Source organism: Salmo salar, chromosome 27 (genome assembly GCF_965601325.2).
Source record: "Salmo salar chromosome 27, fSalSal1, whole genome shotgun sequence".
In the NCBI taxonomy this organism is placed as follows: domain Eukaryota; kingdom Metazoa; phylum Chordata; class Actinopteri; order Salmoniformes; family Salmonidae; genus Salmo; species Salmo salar.
This window is the reverse complement of record NC_138317.1, coordinates 36,306,679-36,324,831: the sequence shown is the minus strand read 5'-3', so window position 1 is coordinate 36,324,831 and position 18,153 is coordinate 36,306,679. Positions and strand designations below refer to the sequence as shown.

The 18,153-nt window shown below is 45.5% G+C and overlaps 1 protein-coding gene across 1 annotated transcript; it reads right to left on the bottom strand.

The window, feature by feature from the left end:
* Positions 1-9,182: 9,182 nt before the first annotated feature.
* Positions 9,183-16,884, bottom strand: LOC106588982 (G-protein coupled receptor 20). Its single transcript, XM_014178577.3, has 2 exons — positions 15,040-16,884; positions 9,183-12,369 (listed from the first exon to the last, which is right to left on the bottom strand). Exon 2 carries the CDS (start codon positions 12,341-12,343, stop codon positions 11,228-11,230), a length of 1,116 nt encoding a protein of 371 aa, XP_014034052.1. The 5' UTR covers positions 12,344-12,369; positions 15,040-16,884; the 3' UTR covers positions 9,183-11,227.
* Positions 16,885-18,153: the final 1,269 nt, after the last annotated feature.

The window sequence follows — 18,153 nt, the reverse complement described above, 5'->3', positions numbered from 1 at the left end:
TTTGCCTGTTTCATGGTTCATCTGAGGGCATAGCGGGATTTGTTATAAGTGTCCGGATTAGTGTCCCACTCCTTGAAAGCGGCAGCTCTAGCATTTAGCTCGGTGCGGACGTTGCCTGTAATCCATGGCCTCTGGTTGGGATATGTATGTACGGTCACTGTTGGGACAATGTCTTTGATGCACTTATTGATGAAGCCGGTGACTGAGGTGTTATACTCCTCAATGCCATTTGATGAATCCCGGAACATATTCCAGTCTGTGCTAGCAAAACAGTCCTGTAGCATAGCATCCGCCTCCTCTGACCACTTCCGTATTGAGCGAGTCACTGATACTTTAGGTTTTGCCTGTAAGCAGGAATCAGGAGGATAAGGAGAGCTTTGTATGCATCTCTGTGTGTGGAGTAAAGGTGGTCGAGAGTTTTTTTTCTCCTCTGGTTGCACGTGACATGCTGGTAAAAATTTGCGAAAACGGATTTAAGTTTGCCTGCATTAAAGTCTTCGGCCACTAGGAGCGCCGCTTCTGGATGAGCATTATCTTGTTTGCTTATGGCATACAGTTTGTTGAGTGTGGTCTTAGTGCAAGCAACGGCTTGTGGTGGTAAATAGATGGCAAGGAAAAATATAGAGGAAATCTCTCTTGGTAGATATTACGGTCTACAGCTTATCATGAGGTACTCTACCTCAGGCGATTAATACCTCGAGACTTCCTTAATATTAGACGTCGCGCACCAGCTGTTATTGACAAAATCGACACACGTCTTACCGGACGTAGCTGTTCTGTCCTGCCTATGCACGGAAATCCCAGCCAACTGTATATTATCCGTGTCGTCGTTCAGCCATGATTCGGTGAAACATAAGATATTACAGCTTTTTATGTCCTGTTGGTAGGATAATCTCGAACGGAGCTCATCCAGTTCATTCCCCAGTGACTGCACATTTTCCAAGAGAACGGATGGTTACACACTCGCTGACGAATTCTCACAAGGCCCCCGGATCTGCGCCCCCTGTATCTCCATCTTTTCTTCATGTGAAGGATGGGTATTTGGGCCCGGGTATAGTATATCATTTGCGTCAGACTCATAAAAAAAATCTTTGTCCAGTTTGAGGTGAGTAATCGCTGTTTTGATATCCAGAATCTCTTTTCGGTCATAAGAGACTGTAGCAGCAATATTATGTGGGTCTACTGGGGGGGAAAAAATGGGCTCTGACACCAATAGCACCCTATTCTCTATATAGTGCAGTACTTTAATCAGCCCTAGGGTGCCATTTGGGACAGACCTGTGAAAAAACAATGAGACCACAAAGAAAATAAAGAGAGACAGCAGGCGTTCAAAATGTAGAACCCAGTCCCTACATTTGAATATAAAAATAGATTTTATCAAACAAATCTATGCTACCTTTTATCTCTGGGACACTCGGGATGACAAATCAGAGCAAGATTACTGAATGTAAGTACATTATTTGTTCACTGTAATAACTACTGTAAATTGGACAGTGCAGTTAGATTAACAAGAACTTAAGCTTTCTGCCCATATAAGACATGTCTATGTTCTGGAAAGTTGGCTGTTACTTACAACGTCATTCTAGTCACATTAGCGCACGTTAGCAACAACCATCCCGGTTTAGGGACACAGATCCAGTAGAGGCTAGCCTACTCATGCATTTATATAACAATGTCCAGCTCTGTTGTATAGGGACAGACAGGCTGTTTGCCTTCCTATACTGACCCTGTTCAACCATGTGAAGCTAACTGAAGTCAATTAGGCAGGAGCATTGAGTGTTATTTTTAAACAGAATGTTATGTATGTGTGCGTGTGTGTGCGTGTGTGTGCAGTGGTGTAAAGTACTTAAGTGAAAATACTTTAAAGTACTACTTAAGTAGTTTATGGGGATATCTGTACTTTACTTTACTATTTATATTTTTGACAACTTTTACTTTTACTTCACTACATTCCTAAAGAAAATAATTTACTTTTTACTCCATACATTTTCCCTGACACCCAAAAGTACTTGTTACATTTTGAATGCTTAGCAGGACAGAATATGGTCTAATTCACACACTTATCAAGATAACTATCACATTTTAGGGACAACCCAGATGCAGACAGTAACAAAAGTTTATTACTAGAACAGGGGGCAGGCAAGGGAAGGCAGAGGTCAGTAATCCAGGGCAGAGTCAGTAAGGAACAGAACGGCAGGCAGTCTCAGGGTCAGGACAGGCAGAGGTCAGTAATCCAGGGCAGAGTCAGTAAGGTACAGAACGGCAGGCAGTCTCAGGGTCAGGACAGGCAGAGGTCAGTAATCCAGGGCAGAGTCAGTAAGGTACAGAACGGCAGGCAGTCTCAGGGTCAGGACAGGCAGAGGTCAGTAATCCAGGGCAGAGTCAGTAAGGTACAGAACGGCAGGCAGGGTCAGGGTCAGGACAGGCAGAGGTCAGTAATCCAGGGCAGAGTCAGTAAGGTACAGAACGGCAGGCAGGCTCAGGGTCAGGACAGGCAGAGGTCAGTAATCCAGGGCAGAGTCAGTAAGGTACAGAACGGCAGGCAGGCTCAGGGTCAGGACAGGCAGAGGTCAGTAATCCAGGGCAGAGTCAGTAAGGTACAGAACGGCAGGCAGGCTCAGGGTCAGGACAGGCAGAGGTCAGTAATCCAGGGCAGAGTCAGTAAGGTACAGAACGGCAGGCAGGCTCAGGGTCAGGGCAGGCAGAGGTCAGTAATCCAGGGCAGAGTCAGTAAGGTACAGAACGGCAGGCAGGCTCAGGGTCAGGGCAGGCAGAGGTCAGTAATCCAGGGCAGAGTCAGTAAGGTACAGAACGGCAGGCAGGCTCAGGGTCAGGGCAGGCAGAGGTCAGTAATCCAGGTCAGAGTCAGTAAGGTACAGAATGGCAGGCAGGCTCAGGGTCAGGACAGGCAGAATGGTCAAAACCGGGAAAACTACAAAACAGGAACTAGAAACAGACATGCGCAAGGGGGAAAACGCTGGTAAGCTTGACGAACAAAACAAACTGGCAATAGACAAACAAAGAACACAGGTATAAATACACAGGGGATAATGAGGAAGATGGGCGACACCTGGAGGGGGTTGGAGACAAGCGCAAAAACAGGCGAAACAGATCAGGGTGTGAAAAGAACATCCCTACTGCCTCTGATCTGGCGGACTCACTAAACATACATGCTTTGTTTGTAAATTATGTCTGAGTGTTGGAGCGTGCCCCTGGCTATCTGTAAATAAAAAAACAAGAAAATGGTGACGTCTGGTTTGCTTAATTGTCACAACTTCCGCCGAAGTTGGTGCCTCTCCTTGTTCGGGTGGCGTTCGGCGATCGACGTCACCGGCTTTCTAGCTGCCACCGATCTACGTTTCTTTTTCTATGTTGTTCTGTCTTGATTGTACACACCTGGCTCCCATTATAATTTATTCCCTATTTACCCCTCTGGTTCCCACATGGTTTTGTGCGTGTTTGTTCTTTGTTTAGTGTTCAAGACTCCTGTGAGCTGGTGTGTTTTTCCCTGCATGGAAATCATTGTTGTTTCTTTTTGAGTAAAGTACGTCTTTTACTCAGTTATGTGTCCTGCGCCTGACTCCGTCCTAACCGCTGCACACTGACACTTGACATTAATATAAGGAATTTGAAATGACTTATACTTTTACTTTTGATACTTAAGTTTATTTTCACAAATACATTTACTTTTGATACCTAAGTATATTTAAAACCAAATATTTTTAGACTTTTACTCAAGTAGGATTTTACTGGGTGATTTTCACTTTTACTTGAGTCATTTTTTATTAAGTTATCTTTACTTTTACTCAAGTATAGCAATTGGATACTTTTTCCACCACTGTGTGTGTGTGCATGACTGTGTGAGTGAATCTTACTGACCTTTTGCAGCTTAGTAAATCAACTTGAGTAAATTAATTGACTTCCTAGGTAGCTAGATTGAGACGCTTCAGGAAAAATCAGGAGAGCATTCTCATTGCTATGTTCTTGCATACTTAAAGGTACTGAATACCTTTTACAGTTCTAATGCAATGAAGTGGTGGTACATCATGATTCATTTGTCTACATATGTCCAGTAAAAGCAGTAGCGTACTTGTAGTCTGATGATTCACCCTGGCCGACTCCCCTCTCTCCACTGGGATTCTCTGACTGCGGTTCAAACTTATAAAAGACACATCCTCGTCCACTTACCCTCGCCTTATGCCCTTGGCGGAATCCCCATCACCATCTTGGAGGGCGGTCCAAATGATTAGCCAAGCAAGGGAAGTTTGCAGCGTAAGCCCCTCAGCCTTTGTTTTTAGTTGAGTTTGCATGTGTACAATTATATTCACTCCAACTGGGCCTGAAACTGCCCTTAATTCAATTCGCGATGATTGTACATCCGCTAAGAAAAGTCTGCGAAAATGTAAAAACAACATCAATGGAGAAGTCAACATACAAGTGAAAGTAAAAACGAATGCAAATAAGTTAGGAATTGTGCCACTAATGCACATGACGGCACAAACACGTCTCATAAAAATTAAATATGTTTTGTTTGGTTATCTTTTGGAAATTGTAGAAATAAAACATGTTCCTTCTTCAGAAGTTCCAGCTAGGCAGGCTAACATTAGTTAGCTAATTAATTTGCTAGCTATCGTACACAATCATCGCGGGATGAACGAGTGACGAATATCTGGCCAAGGGTGGTCCATTTAAAAATCATTCCTTCCTCCCTCGCCCCTTGCCCTGCAAGTTTATACTCGTCAGACATCATGATACATCATCAAAAGTGTCCACTTAATTTGAGGGCTGAGTGGATAGGGTGTGTCTTTTAAATGTTTGGTACTGCAACCTCTGCCTCTTACTCTATTAAGGGGGCTGAGTCACTGGCTTATTAATGCTCTTCCATGCCATCCCTTGGAGGGGTGCATCACGTCTTGCCAGGCTTTCCCCCCCCCCCCCGCTACATTCGACTTGAGTGGGTTGAGTCTTCTCCCTGTCCGGTCTTGCGCCCCCTAGGGCTCATGTGGTGGGGGAGCTCTTCATGGGCTATACTCTGCCTTGTCCTCAGTTCGCCTGGTCGTGCTACTCATCCAGTTTCTGCTGTTCTGCATGCGGCTATGGAAAAATGACCTGTTCACCGGACCTGCTACCTTATCCCGGACCTGCTATTTCCACCCTCTCTCTCCCTCTCTCCTCTCTCTACCGCACCTGTTGTCTCTAACGCTGAATGCTCGACTATGAAAAGCCAACTGACATTTACTCCTGAGGTGCAGACCTGTTGCACCCTCTATAACCACTGTGATTAGTATTTGACCCTGCTGGTCATCTATGAATGACTGAACATCTTGAAGAACAAATTAGCCTTAATGGCCATGTAATCTTCTAATTTCCACCCGGCACAGCCAGAAGAGGACCGACCACCTCTCAGAGCCTGGTTTCTCTCTAGGTTCCTTCTAAGGTTCCGGACATTCTAGGGAGTTTTTACATCAGCAGATGTCACAAAGTGCTTATACAGAAACCCAGCATAAAATCCCAAAGAGCAAGGAATGCAGATGTAGAAGCATGGTGGCAAGGAAAAAGTGCTTTATAAATACATTTGATTATGATTGATTGTATTTATGCTACTCTTCCTTTAGTACCGTAGGTAACAGTCCAGTATACATGTACAGTATATTCCTGATGTTCAAACCCTAGCCAGGTCTCATCAAACCCTGGCCAGGTCACATCAATAATTATTCAACTTAATTTCATTTCATAACCTTTCAGATCTACACTGGACAAAAACATTAACACAACATGCAACAATTAAACAGTTTTTACTGAGTTACAGTTCATATTGAGATAAGTAAATTAGGCCCTAATCTAAGGATTTCACATGACTGAGAATACCGATATAGAGATACCTTAAAAAAAAGGTAGTGGCGTTGATTAGAAAACTAGTCAGTATCTGGTGTGACCACCATTTGCCTCATGCAGCGTGACACATCTGCTTCACATAGAGTTGATCAGGTTGTTGATTGTGGCCTGTGGAATGTTGTCTGACACTGGCTGTGTGAAGTTGCTGGATATTGGCGGGAACTGGAACACTGACGTACACGCTGTCGGCATCTGCCCAGTACAGTTGAAACCTGGATTTATCTGTGAAGAGCATACTTCTCCAGCATGTCGGTGGCCATCGAACGTCAGCATTTGCCCACTGAAGTCGGACTACGACGCCGAACTGCAGTCAGGTCAAGACCCTGGTGAGGACGACGATCACACAGATGAGCTTCCCTGAGACGGTTTCTGACAGTTTGTGCAGAAATTCTCCTGTGGTGCAAACCCAGTTTCATCAGCTGTCAGGGTCGCTGGTCTCAGACGATCCCGCAGGTGAAGAAGACGGATATGGAGGTCTTGAGCTGGAATGGTTACAGGTGGTCTGTTGTCAGGCTGGTTGGACGTACTGCCAAATTCTCTAGAACAACGTTGGATTTGACTTATGGTAGAGAAATTAACATTAAATGCTCTGGCAACAGTTCTGATGGACATTCCTGCAGTCCGCATGCCAATTGCACGCTCCCTCAAAACTTGAGACATGTGTGGCATTGTGTTCATGCTGTTTAATCAGCTCCTTGATATGCCAAACCTGTCAGGTGGGTGGAGAAATGCTCACTAACAGGGATGTAAACAAATTTGTGCAAAAAGTAGGAGAGAAACAAGCTTTTTGTGTGTATGGAACATTTCGGGGATCTTTTATTTCAGCTCATGAAACATGGGACCAACACTTTACATGTTGTGTTTATATAGTAACGCAGTGTTTAGGTCATACATCATAGAAAACGTTCAGGGATGAATGTCCCTGACCTGAATCGTTGTCACAGGGGCCATAGTTCCAACAAATAGAATATGGCAGACTTACTTTACGATGATGGATTGCGAGGAGTCAGGCATTGGCTATACCCAAAAATAAGATTTGTTGCAAAGAGTAATCTGGAGGGTCAGTTCATATCAAAAATGAATTGATATGTCCAACTGAGATTACTACTACAGGGTCATAATGCAAGTAGCACTTCAATATACTGTAGAGCACCTGCACCACATAGCCTGCAGTTAATACTGTTTGCTATCTATTACATGAGTTCAATACTAACAGCTGAGTAATAATCCCGGCAGCTTTCTAGTCGCCCTCCGCCCGCCACCACATGAACATGTCGTAGATTGTTGTACTAGCACAGTGACAGCACAACCTGTTTAGTGACCCATCAAGTCATCAAGTTCATGTTGGTGAGCCGTAGCCGTACACTCCTTAGGGAGAGAACGAGATACCAGTCTGAACAAACAGAGCACAATCACCATGCAGGGTCACACAAAGGTCACATTATAAACACAGTATGTCTCATGACACGAAAGGTCATCACTACACAGCCGTAGTGTGTGTTGATCTACACACTATTGTACATAGTCCATCTGTAAATAGCCCACCCAATCTACTTACCTCATCCCCATATTGTTTTTATTTACTTTGCTGCTATTTTGCACACCAGTATCACTACTTACACATCATCATCTGCTCATCTATCACTCCAGTGTTAATCTGATAAATTGTAATTACTTTGCTACTATGGCCTATTTATTGCCTTACCTCCTCATGCCATTTGCACACACTGTATATATATATTTTTTTTATTGTGTTATTGTCTGTACGTTTGTTTATTCCATGTGTAACTCTGTGTTGTTGTTTCTGTCGCACTGCTTTGCTTTATCTTGGCCAAGTCACAGTTGTAAATGAGAACTTGTTCTCAACTAGCTTACCTGGTTAAATAAAGGTGAAATAAAAATAAAATAAAAAATAACTTTGACCTGTAGTGAAGGTTAACTTTGGAGAAGCGATCGTTCAATAGCATTCTTCCAAATATGATACCTTCCCATCAGTACCTGTCAGGCTTAAATAACTACTGTACATGCAAGCCTGAACCCTAATGAGACCTGTCATATTTGATTTGGAGATACACTACCCTTCATTATGTCCTTCCAAGCTTGAGGTAACATCGTCCGCAACAGAAGGCCTGTCCTAACCTCTTCTGTTCTGAATGTGTCAATATGTCTAGTATGTTTCAAAGAAATGTATAACAGGTAAATAACAGTTGAATATCATACGAAACGTCTTTCACCTTTCACCGCTAAACCCACAACGAGAATCACAGCTGTTGATAAGACTGGATCTCGTTGTAGCCTGTGGGGAAAAAACAGTTTCATTACTTTCCATAAAAGATGCTGAATCAACTCACAGCAGACGATTTTTTTCGGTGGAAAATTCTGCGCCTGGCAGTTTCAGGTTCCCCTCCTCCTTGTTTGTTCCTCTGTCTAGCAGGTTTGGGGTCAATTTGAATTGAAGTCAGTCTATTTAGGAAGTAAACTGAAATCCCAATAATTCGAAAAGGAAATCTATGTATTTACTGACTTCTCAATAAACTGAACAGGAGAAGCTATTTTATTCAAAGGTTTTTTATTTTTTTATTTTACTCAAATCAATGCCTGAATTGAGTGACCTTGAATTGAATTCAATTTGAATTGACCCCAAATCTGCTGTCTAAGCCTTTGTGTCAGGCCCCCAGTCACCCTAGCCAAACCACCTGGCCCCCAGTCACCCCAGCCAAACCACCTGGCCCCCAGTCACCCCAGCCAAACCACCTGGCCCACAGTCACCCCAGCCAAACCACCTGGCCCCCAGTCACCCCAGCCAAACCACCTGGCACCCCAGTCACCCCAGCCAAACCACCTGGCCCCCAGTCACCCCAGCCAAACCACCTGGCCCCCAGTCACCCCAGCCAAACCACCTGGCCCCCAGTCACCCCAGCCAAACCACCTGGCCCCCAGTCACCCCAGCCAAACCACCTGGCCCCCAGTCACCCCAGCCAAACCACCTGGCCCCCAGTCACCCCAGCCAAACCACCTGGCCCCCAGTCACCCCAGCCAAACCACCTGGCCCCCAGTCACCCCAGCCAAACCACCTGGCCCCCAGTCACTCAGCCAAACCACCTGGCCCCCAGTCACCCCAGCCAAACCACCTGGCCCCCAGTCACCCCAGCCAAACCACCTGGCCCCCAGTCACCCCAGCCAAACCACCTGGCCCCCAGTCACCCCAGCCAAACCACCTGGCCCCCAGTCACCCCAGCCAAACCACCTGGCCCACAGTCACCCCAGCCAAACCACCTGGCCCCCAGTCACCCCAGCCAAACCACCTGGCCCCCAGTCACCCCAGCCAAACCACCTGGCCCACAGTCACCCCAGCCTAATCACTGGCCACGGGCCACAGCCAGGTGAGGGAAGGCTAACTCATGCTGTAGGACCTAGGTGTGAACAACGCCAAAGGCCAGACTGAGCCTTGTTCACATCCTGTGGAAGAATGTCACAAATACAAGCCTGACCAGCTGACACAGACTGAATGAAACGGCAGGAGGTTATGAGTCTGTTTGCTCCCAATAGTAGAGCATGATGGGAATGTAACAGGCATAACTTTACAGGAAGGCATTGTAGGAGTTTGGAAAATGACATACAGAGTATGTGGAAGTATGTTTTCCAGGAATAAAACAGCAATGCTTACTTAAAAGGTCCAAATGCAGAAATGTGACCGGAGGTTATTCTCAGTCGCATTCAAATGAAAACATCCAAGTCTCATGCTACCTCCTTGTGGCCAAATAATAATGAACACAGTGAGTGAATCTGGTGGCCTACAGCAGTGGTTCTCAATCCTGGTCCTGGGGACACAAAGGAGTGCACATTCTTGTTTTAGCCTGACTCAAATCATCAAAGTTTGATGATAAGTTGATGATTTGAATCAGCTGTGTAGTGCTAAGGCAAAACCAAAAATGTGCACCCCTTTGTGTCCCCAGGACCAGGAATTGAAAATCACTGGTCTACAGCATCTCCCCCTAAATGGAGAAATGTCCCAAACAAATCGTGAAAGTGTTTACCTTTAGAATACCACATTACATTTTCTGACTCAGTGACAGTTAAAGGGGCAATCTGGGATTGGTACATCCATTTTTAGACTTTTAAATGAATGACATAACCATTGATTCTTGAAGAATATAAACTATAAATCACAAGCTTCAATTCAACACCCTACCAAAACCCCAAAATATAAGCTTGCTTGTAAACAAACCGTTTAGCCTCAAAACATGCTTAGTGCTGTTTTACAAATCCCATACTGTAGCTTTAAGAGAGATGTTTTTCAAGGAGAAAATTGAAAGCCACTGGAGTCAGTGCAGTGAGATAAACAAGTGAGCCAATTTGTCCATTAAATCAAGTGGAGGAGCAATAAACAAAGCTCGTTTGTGATGGACATGCACTTGTAAGGACCATTTACCCTTTGTACAACTGGTGACATCACGATCCGATAATAGTACTTTTTTTTCTTCAAATTATGTATATATGGTGCTGTTTACAGATGTTACAGAAGTGATAAGAAACTTTAAGTGTCACAAGTGATCTGAAAAATCTCTATGTAAAAACAGAACTTTGACAGTCCATTGAAATAAACAGCTTGTGCTTTTCTGGAAAAAGTTCTGCTACTGTTCCATTACAGTGAGACTGCATTTTACTGATTAAAATCAATCACATATCTTGTCCAGGTTCATTACCACTGCATATTATTGTATGAGTCTTCAGAATGCAAACACCAGGATGCAAATTCTTTACAGAATGTATATTCAGTTGGCTTTCAAAAGCTCAAGAGATGTAAAGTCCCGATGCAGTCTTATCAATTTCCTGTGCCTTAGTCACAAAATCCACTACATTAGCAACACCCTCTCTCATTCCAATTCCCTTCATTTTCCTCTTTCCCTCTGTCACTCTTCTCCTCTCTCTATACAGACATCTCTGTCACCCTTCTCCTCTCTCTATGCAGACATCTCCCTCTGTCACTCTTCTCCTCTCTCTATGCAGACATCACCCTCTGTCACTCTTTTCCTCTCTATATGCAGACATCTCCCTCTGTCACTCTTCTCCCCTCTCTATGCAGACATCTCTGTCACGCTTCTCCTCTCTCTATGCAGACATCTCCCTCTGTCACTCTTCTCCTCTCTCTATACAGACATCTCCCTCTGTCACTCTTCTCCCCTCTCTATGCAGACATCTCCCTCTGTCACTCTTCTCCCCTCTCTATGCAGACTTCTCTGTCACTCTTCTCCTCTCTCTATGCAGACATCTCTGTCACTCTTCTCCTCTCTCTATGCAGACATCTCCCTCTGTCACTCTTCTCCCCTCTCTATGCAGACATCTCCCTCTGTTGCAGGGTGCAGGGGGTGAGAGTCAGTGTGGCCACACTGTGAGCGATAGCCATGGCTGTCCCTGATCTTTTTGAACTCCTTAGTCCACTGGCAACGTCCCCTCCACTGGTCCTCTCTGCCTCCGCCTCCGCCTCCGCCTCCGCCCCTGGCCTCTTCCTGCAGGCCTGGCGCATGGCCGAGCGGAAGCTGTCCGTCACAAAGCAATAGACCACTGGGTCCAGGCAGCTGTTGAGGCTGCTGAGGGTCACAGTGGCGTGGTACGCCAACACCTGCTGTGCTCTGTCACCCCCCATCCGGAAATACACCAACGCCTGGCGCACGTGGAAGGGCATGAAGCAGATGGAGAAGACGACCAAGACAGCCACCAGGAGCCTGACTGCTCTAGCCCGCCGGCCCTGGCTCTGAGGCATCAGCCTGGGGTCGGTCAGGGCGCATGCCACCCTGAGTGTGAATGTCACGATGACCACCAGGGGGAGCAGGAACTCCAGGAAGGACAGGGCAAAGAGGGCGGTGAGGCGGCAGCATGACGTGGCCTTGATCTCCAGCGCCGTGGTCTGGAAGGAGTAGGTGACCACCACGGCGAAGAGCCAGATCCCCATGCTGACTCCCTTAGCGCCCCCGGGGCTCCTCCAGCGGCGCCCGGCCCCGGCCCACACCACGGCTATGTAGCGGTCCACGCAGATACTGGTGAGGAAGAGGATGCTGCAGTACATGTTGACGAAGTAGCTGAACGTGTGAACGTAGGAGCAGGCCAGACACCCTCCACCGCTGTGGTAGAGGGCAATGCGGGCAGGGAGCGAGAGCGCCACCAACAGGTCAGCCACAGCCAGGTTGATGGTATAGACCACAGGGGCGGAGGAGATCTGGGAGGGCAGGCAGAAGATGTAGAGGGCCAGGCTGTTAAGGACCACACCCACCACGAACATCAGGGTGTTGACCACCATCAGGGTCACCCACAGGCCGTAGAACTCCTGGTACAGGCCCTCGTCCAGGTGGGCTAGTTTCTTCAGGTAGGGTACCCCCCACTGGGGGTTGGAAGTACTGTTCATGTCTTCAGGTGTTGCATTGACCACCAAGGACGTGAGAATCTCCATTGCTGAGAGGCAGTGATGGACTTCTTCTGAAAAACAGTAATACAGTATTGTCATCATGTGACAGTATAATGCGAACAACATTGAGTTTCTCAGGGAGTACAAGTAATATGCTCTGTAGAACTATAATCACTAGAACAGAAAAAGGCCCTTAGACCACAACGATTTGACTGTACCCTCCATGGTATGCTCAACAGGGATATTTCTGCCACATTAAATATCTGCTTTCATAGTGAAAATGAGGTCCTGGGAGGAAATGACCAGAGCTATTTCCTCCCTTAGATACACACTGGAAGAATGTGAGAGCATCACACGTTTCTTTATCTTGGCCATACATGAACGGGCTGTGTAGACTTTGTAAATCTGGGCAGGAACAGGGGATTAGGCCTAGCGAGTCAACATACATGGTGGTGATGCAGAGTGAGGGTACTGTGTGTCCCTCATCACACACTGTAGATAAACACACTTAATGAACTAATGTAGCGTCTGGATGAAAAGCGGTCAACACTAGTCCCACGTTATACAGTATGTAATAATACCGGGCTTATTGTTAGTCATTTGTTATGAGAGATTGTGTGCAGATCATTGATTTTTTTAGGATAGAGAATCTCTTCAGTACCCTGATCAGATGTCCTGGGCCATAGCTAGTTCTGACCTCTTCAGTACCCTGATCAGATGTCCTGGGCCATAGCTAGTTCTGACCTCTTCAGTACCCTGATCAGATGTCCTGGGCTATAGCTAGTTCTGACCTCTTCAGTACCCTGATCAGATGTCCTGGGCCATAGCTAGTTCTGACCTCTTCAGTACCCTGATCAGATGTCCTGGGCCATAGCTTGTTCTGACCTCTTCAGTACCCTAATCAGATGTCCTGGGCTATAGCTAGTTCTGATCTCTTCAGTACCCTGATCAGATGTCCTGGGCCATAGCTAGTTCTGACCTCTTCAGTACCCTGATCAGATGTCCTGGGCTATAGCTAGTTCTGATCTCTTCAGTACCCTGATCAGATGTCCTGGGCTATAGCTAGTTTTGATCTCTTCAGTACCCTGATCAGATGTCCTGGGCCATAGCTAGTTCTGACCTCTTCAGTACCCTGATCAGATGTCCTGGGCCATAGCTAGTTCTGACCTCTTCAGTACCCTGATCAGATGTCCTGGGCCAAAGCTAGTTCTGACCTCTTCAGTACCCTGATCAGATGTCCTGGGCTATAGCTAGTTCTGACCTCTTCAGTACCCTGATCAGATGTCCTGGGCCAAAGCTAGTTCTGACCTCTTCAGTACCCTGATCAGATGTCCTGGGCCATAGCTAGTTCTGACCTCTTCAGTACCCTGATCAGATGTCCTGGGCTATAGCTAGTTCTGACCTCTTCAGTACCCTGATCAGATGTCCTGGGCCATAGCTAGTTCTGACCTCTTCAGTACCCTGATCAGATGTCCTGGGCCATAGCTTGTTCTGACCTCTTCAGTACCCTGATCAGATGTCCTGGGCCATAGCTTGTTCTGACCTCTTCAGTACCCTGATCAGATGTCCTGGGCCATAGCTTGTTCTGACCTCTTCAGTACCCTGATCAGATGTCCTGGGCCATAGGTAGTTCTGACCTCTTCAGTACCCTGATCAGATGTCCTGGGCCATAGGTAGTTCTGACCTCTTCAGTACCCTGATCAGATGTCCTGGGCCATAGGTAGTTCTGACCTCTTCAGTGCCCTGATCAGATGTCCTGGGCCATAGGTAGTTCTGACCTCTTCAGTACCCTGATCAGATGTCCTGGGCCATAGGTAGTTCTGACCTCTTCAGTACCCTGATCAGATGTCCTGGGCCATAGGTAGTGTGTTCATGTTTAGCTGATACTGTATTTGAGACACTGCTGTGCTGTGCTGTGTGAAAATGGTGAGGTGTGATGTGGCGAAGTGTGACGTATAACTTTATTAACAAACGTATCACTATGTTCTACAACATGATACATATTTTAGTTGCATGAATATACCAATATACCAGACACTTGAGTCAGTGCAAGTGCTCCATAGTTTCCATTGGCTTTAACACAAATCCTAATCCTAATAGTCTGCTCGCACACTCCCACAAGTATTATTAGTAACACTTCATTCTATCCTAATGCCTACATTCGTTTTCCATAAACCTGGAAGCACGATACACTTAAACCTTTCATAAGTACACTCTTATATAAGAGTTATGACTGAACTTCCAGATAAAGTGTCCTAGCATCTTGACACCTAGCTGTCAGTGACGAATACGGAGCTCAGAGAGAGCGTCGTACTTCATTGGCAGTTCACAAAATATACTCAAACCTTACCAAAAACCTTGTGTCACACCAACCATCGCCCAAAAGAACAACTTGTTAAAGACACAGTGCACCTCTGTATGGCCTGGGGAGTAAGAGTTCACAGTACGACAATGAATGAACTAGTATTCAGTGGACTAAGCCTTTCTAAAAATGTAAAGTGCGGGTAGCCAATCTGTTGAGAGAGCTATCTCATTCTGCTAGTCTGTCTCACTCTCTCTCTATCTCTCTCTCTCTCCGCTAAGACAGAATTTTCTCAGAGCATTCTCCATTCTGAGAATATTTTTTTACTTTCAGATGCACCTATATCACTACATCTCCACAATGTATTCATGAGTCACATTCAAAGTCTATCAATTTAACATCATCAAATTCAGCCAACAGAAAACTCCTCCAAACTTACCTGTTTCAAGGATAGAATCACGTGATAACCTGTCAAGAGTGGGTGGATGTTGATCTTCGCTATAGCCAGTTAATTTAGCCAATCAGAGTGCAGTGACCCGTGTAGCCTCTGTCACCTTGGACTCTTTCTAACGTATGTCCTGGGTGCTCAGAGATCGTCTTATAGGAGATATCTATCTAATGTATCTTCTCACTCCACAGCACACCATGTCATAATTATTTTAGGATTGAAAATCATTTTACGTCCATTCCCTGTAACAAACCATGTCCTTTAGAGGCTTGGATTCTCCTTGAGTTTGAGATTTTCCTGTCTCAATGTCTCTCTCTCAGAATCAATCAATCTCTGAAAGTCTCTCTACATCCTTTAAATCGGTCAAGGGGCATCTTCATACCTCCCAGTATGTTTCTCACAAGATTTCACTAGGCAGTCTCTCAGTGTCCAGTCTCTCAGACTCTCAGTCAGTGCCTTGGGCCTCTCTCCCTTTCCACTCTACTCCATCACTGCAGTGAAGTCCCCTGGCTGTACTAATCCCATTTCCCCCTGGGTTAGGACACTAAAGGAGGAAGAACCTTCCCAAGTTTACTTCAGCTGTGACGTCACGGTCCCAAGGATTAGGAGCTCTGCTGCTCCTGGACGAAAACATGACGGAGGGAAAGTGTTTGTGTAAATAAAACGATTGAATACAGTAAATGAAGCGGACATTAGTATAGGCCATGAAATAAATACATGGATAAGTGGATATTAGTGCCTGGAACTACAGGTCACAACAAAGATATTTTGAGCATTTCAAATGGGCCTCAAGAGATGCCATCATGGTGTGTGAAGAGGGAGGTACTTCATGACAAATTGCAAGTGGAAAAGCATTGTTTAGCTCACAGTGGCTAGCTGTCTTTGCTAGCCACTGTGAGCTAAAAGGATAGCAAGTGTTAGCAAACGAGAACATATAGAGGGTGGTGGATTGCATGGCTGTATAGGGGAATATACAGTATGAGAGTAGTAGTTTGTTCGCTATAAAACTGCTAAATAATATTACATGGGATTGATCTGATATTGTGAAACTGTCTGGAGTTATGACGGTTTCACAAAAGTGCTGATGTAGACAGGATGGAGTGCTGATGTAGACTGGATGGTGTGCTGATGTAGACTGGATGGAGTGCTGATGTAGACTGGATGGAGTGCTGATGTAGACAGGATGGAGTGCTGATGTAGACTGGATGGAGTGCCGATGTAGACAGGATGGTGTGCTGATATAGACTGGATGGAGTGCCGATGTAGACAGGATGGTGTGCTGATGTAGACTGGATGGAGTGCTGATGTAGACTGGATGGTGTGCTGATGTAGACAGGATGGAGTGCTGATGTAGACTGGATGGTGTGCTGATGTAGACAGGATGGAGTGCTGATGTAGACTGGATGGAGTGCTGATGTAGACTGGATGGAGTGCTGATGTAGACTGGATGGAGTGCTGATGTAGACAGAATGGAGTGCTGATGTAGACTGGATGGAGTGCTGATGTAGACAGGATGGAGTGCTGATATAGACTGGCTGGAGTGCCGATGTAGACAGGATGGTGTGCTGATGTAGACTGGATGGAGTGCTGAGGTAGACAGGATAGAGTGCTGATGTAGACTGGATGGAGTTCTGATGTAGACTGGATGGAGTGCCGAGGTAGACAGGATAGAGTGCTGATGTAGACTGGATGGAGTTCTGATGTAGACTGGATGGAGTGCCGATGTAGACAGGATGGTGTGCTGATGTAGACTGGATGGAGTGCCGATGTAGACAGGATGGTGTGCCGATGTAGACTGGATGGAGTGCCGATGTAGACAGGATGGTGTGCTGATGTAGACTGGATGGAGTGCTGATGTAGACAGGATGGAGTGCTGCTGTAGACTGGATGGTGTGCTGATGTAGACAGGATGGAGTGCTGATGTAGACTGGATGGTGTGCTGATGTAGACAGGATGGAGTGCTGATGTAGACTGGATGGAGTGCTGATGTAGACTGGATGGTGTGCTGATTTAGACTGGATGGAGTGCTGATGTAGAATGGATGGTGTGCTGATGTAGACTGGATGAAGTGCTGATGTAGACTGGATGGTGTGCTGATGTAGACAGGATGGAGTGCTGATGTAGACTGGATGGAGTGCTGATGTAGACAGGATGGAGTGCTGATGTAGACTGGATGGTGTGCTGATGTAGACAGGATGGAGTGCTGATGTAGACTGGAGTGCTGATGTAGACAGTCTTTTGCCTACTTTCCTCTTATAACACAGAAATAGATAGAAGGTTTCCGTTAGGATACTGAAGTTGTTACTATTAAGACGAGCACTAGTCTTGGTCTGGTTCCAAAAAATATATTGTTCTTAATTTGCTCAGCTTGTTCTGTAAACGGTTCTGTTTTCTAATTTATGAAGAGGGAATGGTATTATTTGAATAACTTGGCAGAATGCCTTGGTGATCCAGAGTGACGAATACAGATTTCAACCTCACTGTACATTAACCAACCAGGCAGCTGAATATACAGCACACTGATGGCATCCAGGTTAAGTACACAGGACATGGTGTATAGTGCAGTACATGGATGGTTTAAACCTGGGACTTGACCAATCATCACACCTCTACACTGACAGATTCAGTTCAATTAAATCAAAATGGCCCTGGTCATTCAGTTTAACAGATACCTCTCTGAAGAGTTGAGGTGAAATCACAGTTGTTGACGAATCATTATACTGTCAGTGCTCGTTAGTTTCTGAATAGAATAAGATGTAAGCTTTCTTTGAACTCATTCTGGCAAATACATCAACATAGGTCTCTCTGAGGACCAATAAAACGTTTCTAGATATTTTCACTGGACTACTCCACTGGGAGACATTAAACAAATGATCTTCAACAGGGCATTTAATTACACTAGTTACCAATCTCTCATCATTGTATCTCCCACAATACCATGAAATACCACAGAGATGGAAGGAACCCCACCCTTCTCTCGCTCTCTCAATTCAATTCAAAGGGCTTTATTGGTATGGAAAACATATGTTTACATTGCCAAAGCAAGTGAAATAGATAATAAACAAAAGTGAAATAAACAATCAAATTAACAGTAACTTTCAAAGG

Bases quoted from the DNA above. Each gene is read 5' to 3' on its own strand.
- LOC106588982 (XM_014178577.3), bottom strand. From the start codon at position 12,343: ATGGAGATTCTCACGTCCTTGGTGGTCAATGCAACACCTGAAGACATG.